The sequence below is a fragment of the Toxorhynchites rutilus genome, chromosome 2 (assembly GCF_029784135.1).
Source record: "Toxorhynchites rutilus septentrionalis strain SRP chromosome 2, ASM2978413v1, whole genome shotgun sequence".
Lineage (NCBI taxonomy): Eukaryota > Metazoa > Arthropoda > Insecta > Diptera > Culicidae > Toxorhynchites > Toxorhynchites rutilus.
Window position 1 is genome coordinate 67,883,490 of NC_073745.1, and position 13,013 is coordinate 67,896,502.

At 37.4% G+C, this 13,013-nt stretch overlaps 1 protein-coding gene and 1 pseudogene across 1 annotated transcript; one reads left to right on the forward strand and one right to left on the reverse strand.

Annotated features, from left to right (window-relative positions):
* Positions 1-1,485: 1,485 nt before the first annotated feature.
* LOC129765817 (uncharacterized) lies at positions 1,486-2,507 on the reverse strand (annotated as a pseudogene).
* A 254-nt stretch (positions 2,508-2,761) lies between these two features.
* On the forward strand, positions 2,762-4,200 carry LOC129767480 (60S ribosomal protein L10a). The gene is made up of 3 exons (XM_055768448.1): positions 2,762-2,882; positions 3,061-3,216; positions 3,561-4,200. Exons 1-3 carry the CDS (start codon positions 2,878-2,880, stop codon positions 4,051-4,053), a joined length of 654 nt encoding a protein of 217 aa, XP_055624423.1. The 5' UTR covers positions 2,762-2,877; the 3' UTR covers positions 4,054-4,200.
* Positions 4,201-13,013: the final 8,813 nt, after the last annotated feature.

Sequence of the window (13,013 nt, forward strand, 5' to 3'; positions counted from 1 at the left end):
TGAATGATGGATTCTGAGCTCATTTCAGCTTCCTATTTGAATCGTCGCTTTTTAAGAGGGGTGATTCAATTCAAGGAAAAACCTCGCTGATCACCCCTTCAACTTTCTTTCAAAAGTCAAAACACAAATCACAACAAACCCCGGATGAATTGAACTGGTGAAATAGTTTACAGTAAAACAGGTTTGAAATTAAATTTTACGGTTTAATTACAATAATTTAGCTGAATTTTTTTTTGTATGAAAATTTTTGTTAACTTTACAGAAGATGGATGACGCTTCAAACGAGTTTCCTGGTGAGGACGTTGAATTCTGTGATTTGGAGCTCCTGAAGTCAGTATATAATAGTGACGGCTATGAAAATACTGAGGAAAACGAGCAATCTTCCGAAATAGTATGAACATATTACATATCATTGCTATCCAACTGTAACTCTAGGTAAGCCAGTGATACCAAGACCCTATCTTTTTTTCAAGATTCAATGGAAGATGCAGCTGCAAAGGAAGGATCCAGAGAAATGGGTTCACGAAGACACTTCACTATTAATCTATCAGCAACGGAGTACAGAAAGTATCGATTTCATTTTGTTGGAATATTTTACATTCGTTTGTTTCGAACACAACATTTGACTTATCCGATATACAAAAGAGATGTTTATGGACGTACACTGTCCGTATTACGCCGGTGTATTTGGGAAATTTGCAAGGATTTTGTTTCTCGCGAAGTCGTTGTTGAACATGTTGAGGCCGAAAAAGATGTAAGATGGGCACTCCAGCAGACTCCGGATGTGACTGAGAAATACATTCTTCTGAAACACGGGAAGACAAAAAGCTATACACATTTCATGATTTGAGTATGAACACAAAGTTGTTGTCGAAATGGCGTGGAAGTGAAGTTGAAGTCCACATATTTTAACATTCCGTTGCGATTACATCACATACATTATGGCAAATGGTGAACAAGAAATTACTGCATTTCGAACAAAAAGACAAAACAGGAGCGCCAGCCATTCAGGAAATTTTCGATTGCATTGAACAGTTGAGAGCAATGCACTCGCACTATACTGCGCTACATGCTTCGTGGGAAAAGTGGGCAAATTACATCCTTGCACAACCGGGAGATGTGCGATCAAAGTTAATGACGGAGGCTCCAACTCCAAGCCACACGTCATGGTCTGCAAGTGGCTTATAATATTAACGAGAGTATTTCGTCATCTATTGATATTTTGTGTGAACGGATTGACTCTCTTGTTATCAATGTTTCGGATGTTCATGCACAAATACACGAACTTTAAGCTCAAGTGAGAAATTCTCGTTCATTGTTGGACGCAATGAACTTTTCGTTGCCGCCAAAAGAAAACGAATTCAGCAGAAATTTAGCATCCAAAGTTACAGATGCTAACGATAATAATCGTTAATTTAGTACTGATTTTCTTACATGGATTCCACTGATGAATAAATAAAAGAAAACATTTATCATTTTTGTACTTTATTGATACATAACCGATGAATTGAATTTACCACCAGAAGCATAACCGCATTTTGAAAACAGTTCTGTGCAATTATATAAGGTAAATTTGGTAAGCGCGGCTTGAACAGCACTCGATAGTGGCATATTATCACTCTCTTGGAAGTTTCTCTTCAAATATCTCTTAATTAATCCGAAAACAACTTCAATTGGATTGTAAAATGGACAGTAAGTAAAAAGAGAGGAATTATTCCCAAAGAGCGCAAATATTGTATGATATTCGCATCACAATGAATGCGAGCACCGTCCATCACCCACACTGAAAATTTACCTGGATATGATCGTACATTACCATTGAAAAGAGCCATTTTTCGACAGCAATCGAAAAATTTTTGACGCGTGAATGTACCTTCTGTTTCAAATCTTTCTACTATGCCAGCTTGTCCTAAAAAGCAGAGACACGAAATTCGTGGTTTCCTGCAAAACTCTCCTCTAAACATTAACTTCTGTCCTATAATTCTGTATCCTCGAATGCGCATGATCTCTGTATTTGCAAAGGCAACTTCGTCAAGAAACAAGAGTTGGTGAAGATCCCATTGAAAACAGCTCAATTCATTAACATATCTTTCGATATCTACTTGGCGTATCTGGAAGGCTCTCCTCTCCAAGACTTTCCAAGTCATTCCATATGCGTGTAATATTTTACAAATTGACGATGCGCTGATTGAGACTCCAAAGTGCATGATGAACTGTTGGCGAGCTTCGTCGAGATACAAGATAGGATTTTTCTGGTACAGGTTTATCAACCAAGTTCGTTTGTCTACATCAATCTTTCTAAAAGTATTCTGACGTTTGCTACGAGTTATTATTCCTCCCCGTTCATATTCCACAATCCAGGAACTGATGGTTGATTTGGACTTCTTGTAGATTGTATTTGACTGTGATCGTGATAATCCTAAGAAGTAGTAGCCATACAAACAATGATATTTTGTGTTGATGTTAGCCCAACGATGCTGAACGTTTTCAATAATTGAATTTTCCATACTGCTATTAATCGAAAATACTGGCGAAATACGAATAATTAGCAATGACGATAATTGGATTTGTCACTTTTGACATGTTTAGCGGTCAAATGCGACTGTTTCGAACCGTCGTGTCCAGTTAGGGAATAGACGCACAATATTAAATTGTAAATAACTTGTGTTACATATTACAATACTCCGTTTCAAAATACACCCTTGCGACGGTTATTTATCATTTAACGTCTCACATCTCTCGCATCGTACGCGACTTCTCGCGGGTTTGACAGCCACTGCAAACGTCAAATTGAAAACATTCTTATTTCCGGCTGCAGCACATTCACTTTCTTTTCTCGTGTAGTCGTCAACGAGTGCGGTCACAAATCGTGGAAAAATGACGTGAGTTTATAAGAGTTTTTCTTTTGATGTATTTCATTTCAAAATTAGTGAATAGTTTCTGATAAAGTATTTCACTTCTCATCACTTTCTGTTTATTGCGTATGATATTTGATCACGAGCAACCAGTTGTTTGTATTGAGGTTATACTAAATTCGTGTTTTTCTTTTTCATTTTTCAGTTCCAAAGTCTCGAAGGACATCCTGTACGAGTGCGTCAATGAGGTGTTGAAGAATTCTGAGAAGAAGAAGCGTCGCTTCTTGGAGACGGTGGAGCTGCAAATTGGCCTGAAGAACTACGATCCCCAAAAGGACAAGCGTTTTTCCGGCACTGTCAAGTACGTTTAAACCTGATTTCCCGAGGTAGGAGTAATCTCGCATGTGTTTATTTGCCATACTATGGTTGTTAACGCATCGAGATTACTCCACTCTGTTGAGGAACCAGGAAGTCTTCCCTTCTCGGAAGACGGACCTGCACTCAGGGTCTTAAATAAAATGAGTAGGCTATCCCTGCCTCTTACGGCAGGGTGTGCCGAACCCTTATTTTAGCTAGCTTACTTTGACAAGAAATTTCTTCCGTCACCAGTGGTGAGTTAGAAACAGATCGAATTTGTTCGGATTACTCAATTTTTTTTCCTTTTCATTAGAATAGTTTTTAATGATCTTTTTCTTTTGATTTTAGGCTAAAGTACATCCCACGCCCAAAGATGCAGGTTTGCGTTCTTGGAGATCAGCAGCACTGTGACGAGGCCAAGGCCAACGATATCCCATACATGGATGCCGAGGCACTGAAGAAGCTCAACAAGAACAAGAAACTGGTCAAGAAGCTAGCGAAGAAGTACGACGCTTTCCTGGCTTCGGAATCGCTCATCAAGCAGATTCCCCGTCTGCTGGGTCCGGGTCTGAACAAAGCCGGCAAGTTCCCTGGTCTGCTCGCCCACAGCGAATCGATGACGCAGAAGATCGACGAAGTGAAGGCCACCATTAAGTTCCAGATGAAGAAGGTCCTGTGTTTGTCGGTCGCTGTTGGTCACGTTAAGATGAGCTCCGATGAGTTGGCCCAGAATGTGCATCTTTCGGTTAACTTTTTGGTTTCGCTGCTGAAGAAGCACTGGCAAAACGTTCGCTCGCTGCACATCAAGTCCTCCATGGGATCTGCCCAGCGTCTGTACTAAAAGGAGAGCTGCAAAACGAGAGGCAAATTGTGGGGAAATATTTTTTTTGTATTTCCATTCTTTATCTGTACATTAGATAATATGCTACAAAATATTAAATATTGGGCGTTTGCTGAACCAGAAATAAACATCATTCACTCAACAAAACGCGCTTTGTTTTCATCCTACGACAAAGTATAGTTGTACAATGTATGAAAGTCGGATCCTTGGTAAATTCAGTTCTTTTAGGTTTTGTTTTTGAACGCAAATGAATCGGCTTATGCGACACCTACATTAGATCTCAGAACCACGAAAATGATGATGTTCATTCCACGCAGCAAAATTCTATACTTCTGTTTAGATACATTTCAACCATTAAATATCGTCTGTATATGGTAAGAAAGTTAGGGCTTTGTATATTTACGATGATTTCAACACGCGATTGGATCAAAGACATTGATAATCTTCGAAAACTTTAAGTTTGATAATGCATACAGGTTATGAATACTGTGGAAAATGGCGATGAAATTAATATCATATCAACCCATTAGTACCCAGCGTATGAAATTTAATACGCAAAAATGCCCGTTTTTGATTAAACTAAAGTGTTAAGCGCATTTTAAATCTGAGAGAGAGGAGCCAGCTCGCGTTTGTTGTGATCACCTACGGCTTATACTTATGACAGACATACAACTGTACTAGCGTTGTACCAGGGGATAGTAACTTCAAGAAAAAAAGTGGGACCGATTCGAGATTGCTTTTATGTAAACAGTGAACTTTTTTTACACTCTAAAAATCAAACCGACTTGCACTGACAACTGAATGATATTGTCAATTTGTGCGAGATGCCTCAAAACAGCTGGGAATAAATATTGTTTATATACAGTAAGTTACAATCAATGCGACTTTTAGATTATTGAACAGACCTGTAATGTGACACGTTTAATTTGACATTTTTGTAAACATCGAGTTCGGGGACCAAATTATGGCGCCACATTAAAGTTGCCACCAGACGTCGACACTGTACCACTCACATCGCCAATGTTAAATTACAGGCCTCCAAAGCGACACTGAGGTGTGCCTCGGCATGTCGTATTAAATTTAAATTACTGTATTATGTTGTTATTTACAGCCGTATGGCACCCGCCATGTTTTTGGTGCCAACATCTCAAACGTCAGAAGTATTTGTTTTCTTCAAAACAGCGATCCGCGTTGACGGCAGTGAGCTTCGTTCACTAGTTAAGGGGAGCGTCAAAGAATGGCTGATTTTCAGTCGGAATGAACGTTTTCAAAATTAAAATTATGAATGCAAATTAGCTTTTCCATATCAAATTAGTATTCTGTTTAAATAAAAAACATTTTTGTTTGCAGGTGGGGAAAAAGTCTCATACGAAAATTGTTTATGAAGACAATTTTATATTATAAAGAAAAAAAATCAGCAACAATGTTGGAATTGTATGACCACATGGTTGAATGAAAGTCAGAAATACGTGTTTCTAATAATTAAATAACATAATGTGAAAATTTTCATTCAAATTTTAAAATTTGAAAACCGGCTCCGTGTCTTCTAATCTGGTAGAGATTACACTTATTTTTTTGGGACCCAAATTATGGCTCTAACTTGAAGTCGCCACCAGACGTCGACGTCATCGCGAATTACCAATTTACCACCAACTGACATATCGTGATGTCGATGATGAACTTTTGCAGCAGAGGGATAGTGAGATAGGCGATGACGGTAGGTAGAGTGAGATAGCTATAATCCTGTCATACACCTGGTTATTTATGTCATAATGTATAATGTCATAAGCAATGAACACACATTTATTTTCCACTTGCAACAGTATTCACGATGATTGGATGGATGAATATACGACTCCTACATGCATCTAGTACGACTATCGTCGTCGTGGCATATGATACGAAAGAGTTGCACTTGGATACTTCATTCCTGATTGTTTATTGTGCTTTAGTGGAAATATCGCAAAATTTATATAGAAATGGTTAAATAAAGTTCAGTACTACATGTTTCAAGTAATCAAATAACATGAAGTAAAAAATTTCATTCATATTTTAACAATTTAAAACTGCCTTCGGGCCTGCCCAGCAAACATTGAATAGTAAAAAAAACTTCGAGGGGTTGTATCAGAGACACGACCGCTTAGAACGTAGGACTACGCAATCTTTTTTCTTTTGAAATTTGATGGTTTATCATTTCGAATATTATTTGCGAATACGTCGAAATAACTCTTTAGTAAAAAGTTCAGGGGACCCTGAAAATGTTTAATGGCTTGCGTAGTTTTGTAGACTCATTTCGACAAGCAACGATCATTTTTTGCCTTTGCGAGAACAATACGCTATGGTCGTATGTCGCAATTCGTTTCTTTATATCAATGCACGCATTGCACTGAATATTAACGAGTGGCATCTTCCGTGCATCGCCATCGAAGACGAATGATCTCACTGAGTTTCAAGTGTCTATAATTCAAAAGAAGAAGAAGAAGAAGTGCATCGCCATTCAACAAGCATCAAATACGCGTCTAACAGATGCATACAGTTGCAGTGCTAAAAATGAAACATCGCAAGAATGACCGTTTATGAAAATCGTTTCTCGACTCTCGGTTGATACCATCAACAAAGTTTCTAAGTTCTATGTTTTGCGCAATGAAAACAAGCTACACACAAAAAAACCAAACACTGATGTTTAGAAGCGACCTAAAATTATTTGTACTCTTCTCTTTTTTCGCCTGCTTTGCCATGCTTCGGATGGTTGTGTTAATTGCAATGCCAGATGCACTTCAAGTGAAATATTCACTAGCGTTCACAGCTCGAAGGGATACATTTAACACAAAACGAGCAGAATAAGCGACCTTTGTTGTTTCGGGCACAGACATATTCTGAGAATTTTCCTCAGAGGCGATGCAATACTTATACGCTAGCGGCAGCTTACATACTATGCAAGGGTGGAGTTTACTTCGCATTTTTTTCTTTTCGCTATCCCCCTTCGTTGTTTCTGTTCTAGCGGCTGCATAAGCTACCCGTTATTGACAGCTCTGTTCAGGAAAGCACAAAAATGGACAGAACTGTAAATGTATGGAAATTGAGAATTCTTCCATTTTTCATCAATTTAAACCATATACAGACTATGGGATTGTAATGTGCATATCAAACAAAAATATCAAACAAAAAAATCTTAGAAAAATTTCCAATCGAATACAAAACGTTTAAATCCGTTCGTAGCAAGAAAAGTAGTTATTAACGTTAACTTTATTTCATAAAAAAGTGACCTGTTTTCTGATTTGGCACCCTTAATGTAAGACGTAGTCCTACGTCAAAAATCTAAAATTGGAGGCGATATACATACAACTAAGACACATTACTTGTATGATGTGTATAACTGGCATATGCATATGAAATTGGAGGCCATATACATGTATATGGGGTATATCATATAATATAAACGATAATTATACGATTTATTATTTTCTACCCTTAGAAAAATCCTCGGTCGAAAACTACTAAATACATTTGGTAATGCAAAATTAGTAGAATGTACAAATTTTTTGTACATATTGTCAACAAACCCGCATCCCTACCAGAGATTAGTATATTTTACTCGATAACATTAGTAAGCTTGGATATTGTCATATATGAAAATTGGTTAGAAAAGCGCGTATTAACCATTTTCATTGTTCCTATAAGGCAATACGGAGGTATAATAAGGATATAATTCTGATACGTGCATTTTCGGCGAGAAAATGTAGCCGATATTGGGCTTCCGAATCATTGTTCTGCTTGACATATGTGTTTATTAGTACGGTCGAAAATGACTATAGATTGGTAGTATTTACCAAAAAATTCGTTATATTTACTAATTATTTCTCTCAGTGTAGGATGTATGTATATCGCCTCCACGTTTGCATGTATGGGCTGGCTAGGCGCATCATATACATGCAATTCATATTAATCATACTTGTATGTTTGTGAATATAATCCTCATAATAAAATAATTACACTAAACCTTCAATTCAAACAACTTATGCAGTTACCAAATCACGCAATAAACATCAAGAATTGCTGGGAACCTCTTATCAATATTTGTTCAAATTTAAAAATGAGCTTAACTCCGGTTTTGTTGACAACTTTTATGCATTCAATTAAATCGTACGATAAATCATATATAAACATAAACATTCCCACCTTTCATCCTTCATTAAACACCTCGTAGTAGAAATCTGTCAGTATGCATACACTCTCCTACGAAACATAGTGGAAAAAAAATATATTCGTCGATGTAAACAAGCAGTGAAAAAGGAGACACTTTTCGACGAGTGATTTGTATGAAGTTCCACTGCCGTGGTTGTACTTCGAAAATTGTATGTCTGTCCCCACTCTATTTTGTTGTGCCAAATTGGTCCCAGAAAATAATGTCGACATCGGTACTGACATCGTGCCATTTTGCAATGATTTTGTCGAACTATCCTTCGTGTTTGACAACCAAATACGGGCCAACACTGTGCCAATCTGGCACCACGTCGACCGAATGCGAAACTACTCGACCCTTATTATGACTTTATTTATTTTCAAGTATGATCAAATAGAAAGTAAAACAAACAGACAGTGGATGGAATTGATTCATTTTATTATATGTACAAATACATTACATTTCATTGCATGGCTATTTTTAAATTTAATTTCGTTACTATTTTGTTTGATTGTCTACCGATCGTTCCCTACCGGAATAGCGTTCAGTATTACAATTCATCAGTTCCATAATATCAATCCGTGACATCCTCTGGTGTTACGGACAGCTGAGGCTTATCGCGGATCGAGTTACAGATCCATAAGATAAGCAATATTTGAGATTATATTTAGAAAAGACCTCCAAGCGAGGTATAGAAACGTTTAGAAAGGACCAATGTAAGGCAATTAAAAGATGTAAGAGCTCAAGTGTTTTGTTAGGCTAGAAAACGCTTGTAGTTCGAAATTATTGCCGGTCATAAATTCAGAATGGACGAATATTTAAATAGCGTCCGGTAAACAATTTAATGCATGCATCATTTAGGATGCATTTTTATTACCCTTTTCCATCCCTAGCTGCGCTCAGCCAGATACACCAGCAGGGTGTAATAAAATAAAAGGATGTTATTTAGAGCGAAGGATGGAAAGGGGAAATCCAAGAATAAGATAGGCGCACCGACGAGGTGCTATAAACTTAAGGTATTTTCTTAGGGTAGTGCAGCCGTCTCAGACTGCACGTTACCATACGCTAGAAGAAGGGACAAGGAAGGTAGATGATCTAAACGAAACCGATATGTTATCGGTTTTCAAGAGAGAGAGAGGAGATGTTCCTCGTCAATCTTAGTTTAAGGAACCATGTATATATTGTGAAACTTTTGAATAAATTTTTTAGTATTGTAACAGAACTCACGCGAAAGCGTTAAAATTTTTTCTTTCAATAGAGAAATTTTTCATGGTGGCTCCAGAGAGGAGCAAGTTTTTCCTTTTATTTAAGTACAAAATGTGTGGATGTGTGGATGCCTTATTTAAGTACAAAATGTGTGGATGTGTGGATGCCTACAAAAGGCAGTGGATGCCTAAAAAGTGTATTCGTTTCGCGAATTTTCCTAAGGCAGTGGATGCCTAAAGAGTTTATTATTTTCGCGAATTTTCCTAAGGCAGTGGATGCCTAAAGAGTGTATTATTTTCACGAACTTTCCTAAGGCAGTGGATGCCTAAAGAGTGTATTATTTTCGCGAACTTTCCTAAAGGCAGTGGATGCCTAAAGAGTGTATTATTTTCACGAACTTTCCTAAGGCAGTGGATGCCTAAAGAGTGTATTATTTTCGCGAACTTTCCTAAAGGCAGTGGATGCCTAAAGAGTGTATTATTTTCGCGAACTTTCCTAAGGCAGTGGATGCCTAAAGAGTGTATTATTTTCGCGAACTTTCCTAAGGCAGTGGATGCCTAAAGAGTGTATTATTTTCGCGAACTTTCCTAAGGCAGTGGATGCCTAAAGAGTGTATTCTTTTCGCGAACTTTCCTAAGGCAGTGGATGCCTAAAGAGTGTATTCGTTTCGCGAACTTTACTAAAGCAGTGGATGCTATATACACACATAAATATATGTTAATTCAAGTACCAGAAGGCAGTTATTATAAATATGACCAACTGCCGCAGCAGCACGTGGTCGTGGAGTTAGAAGCAAGAGGTAGCAGCAGTATCCTCGGCACAATCGGAGAGACCATCGCTAGAGATACCAGGAACTGTCAACCAGCGGAACCAGAAGCAAGCGGTGGCATTAGATGCAGCAGCACCAGCATTGGCACTATCAGAAGTGACAAGAACAATCCGAGCCAGAAGGTTTGGACCACTCAAGAACCAGTCGGCACCAGCAGCAGCAGTAGTATCCCAGCACCAGATGAGTTAATCGAAAAACAGGTATAGAATTAATCTATATTAAGAATTATAGGGGTTGCGATAGCAACCATGGGAGTTTTTAAAATAGGGGCCAAGAGAGCAAAGAAATGATAAAGGAATAAATTCGTACGGTCAAGTGAGCCAACATTAAAATATAAACAATAAAATTAGTAGGAATATGGAAAACACATACAAGATGATTACCACTAAATACTTCACACGTAATGTGAAGGGTCACTGTCACCTATGTCACGAGTCTGATGAGGAACAGATGATTTATTGTTGCGAGTGTGAGCGATGGTTCCACTTGAGTTGCACTAATCTAAAGCAAGCCCCTCTAACGGGTGATCGGTGGATCTGTGTCAAATGCACAGATCTAGAATATAATTATTCGAAGAAAGTGCGAATAAGTGACTTAATAGGAATACTCGCTACTAGCATATATCCTAGTGGGTGGGGAAATTATTATAAGGAGGATATGCCAACCAAGCCGCCTCCATTTAGGGTAATTAGTGAATTGCATAGGCGAGTAAATGGCAATTCTGAATCTGAGTTTAGAAACTCAGAGGAATGCCATCAATTAAAAATGCCTCCTCCTTGGAATCCTGATCTAGTTGATTGCAGGAGGAAAGGTAATGATTCAGATGACAAAGTATTTGAATCATCTAAAGTAACCAGATTAATTGCACCTCCTCCGTGGAACCCTAAGTTGGCTAGGTATATGAGGAGGAAAAATGACAATTCATCTGAGTCAGAAGATTCAGATGATGAAGACAAACTTGAAGTGATACAAGTTGAAATGAATGAAAAACTAGGAGATGTTAGTCCTCAGAGCGGTGAAGATGGCTGCTCATTCCCAGTGAGGAAAGAGCCATTTAAAACCATATCAGTCGCAAAACGCGAATCTGATTATGAGAATAGTTTGCCCGCAATAGGCAAAACGGGTATCATCACAGATGTATGGGCTGTGATAGAAGAAAATACGAAAACCTCCACAGAAAGAGGAATTATGGCGGAAAAGAAAAAACCATGCGTGATGCATGAAGTCAGGGCGGATGAGATATCTGCAAATAAAGAAATAGCGGATTCCAATAATGGAAACGCTAAAAATTTTAAGATAGAAAAACTATCTATCAACCTTCAAGATCCAGAATGGGAAAGGCCAGCTACTGGATTAATTAAGAATTCTGTTGCAACACTGATTGTTGAACAGAAAATAAAATACCCAACTGAAAAACGGTTTGAAGAAATAGAACCACCTGTAGCAGTAGAGGAAGTAGTCCTCAGAAATAGAACAAAAATATTAGCAAAATTTTATTTGAAGACGAAAGCCTGGCGTGAAGGTTTTAAAAAATTCCTTAGAAGTGCAAAGTTCATCCCAAAAATTGGGAGCCAATGTAAAACCAAAAGTGTTATCATCAAGATGGATGATTCATCACAAGATGCTAACATACAATTTGAAAACTCAACAAATATAGAGATTTGTGTTATTGAGCCTCCGAGGAAGGTAGCGCCAGAAATAACACCAAAGGAATTGTTTATAAATGAATCTTCATTTCTTCCAAGGAGAAATAATTCCCACAATAGAAAATCATATTCAGTCGATAATTATAGTATTGGAAATCTCGATAAATACTGTACCCCAGATTACCAGTATCCTCGACGTCGTATCAAAAACGACTTCCACTCTGTAACCGCGAGTTACACTATTGTACCATCATTAACGAAATATGATGAATATTCTATTTTGCAAAATTTGTGACATGTTGACAATATTTAGTCATAGGGCAACACATATAAAATAATGCGATCGTTATAGTTAAAAGCCATAGATTCGTATAAAATAGGACTACTTATAATTGAAAAATTATGGCTCTGAATAACTTTCAAATCTTTAGAAGACTGTTTCCTAAGTATTAGGGGCGTCTATTTACCTGTATGACAACGAGAGCAATACATCTTGAGTTAGCGCAAGATATGAGTTCGGATTCTTTCATTATATGTTTCCGCAATTTGCAAAATTATGGCCCAGATAGGGAAATTATTACCGTAGATCAAAACTATAAACTCTCTAATATAGAGGTTGGAAAGTTTGTTTTTCAACGTTTGTAATATGTTGATATTCTTTATATCTATATAAAGTATAGAAAATCTTAAGCTTGATAAAATATAAAGACGAAAATCTTAAAATGGAAATTTAACAAAACTGTTAACTGAATTAATTAGAAAATATTTTTAGGCAAATGATTTGCTTGAAGTTCAGCAAGTGAGCTGCTGAAAGACTTTAATACAATTTAAGATACAATTGTTTCGTTATAAAATGGACCCAATAAAATGATAACTTGTAAGGTCCAAAATATCAATTAGAGCAAAAAAGAAGAGACTGTCTGGTCAAGCGTCAAGCATTTGGAATGCTCAAAACATTACTCTGATGGGTTAAAAGTATAGCAAGTATTCTGCTGAAAAATATACATTGACCACTAAAGAAAAAATTATGGCGCAGCAAGTGATATGCTGAAGCCAGTTTCTATACGAATGATTGGCTCAAAGCTCAGTAAGTGAA

Bases quoted from the DNA above. Each gene is read 5' to 3' on its own strand.
- LOC129767480 (XM_055768448.1), top strand. The intron at 3,217-3,560 runs GTACGTTTAAAC...TTTTGATTTTAG, and splicing joins CGTTTTTCCGGCACTGTCAA to GCTAAAGTACATCCCACGCC.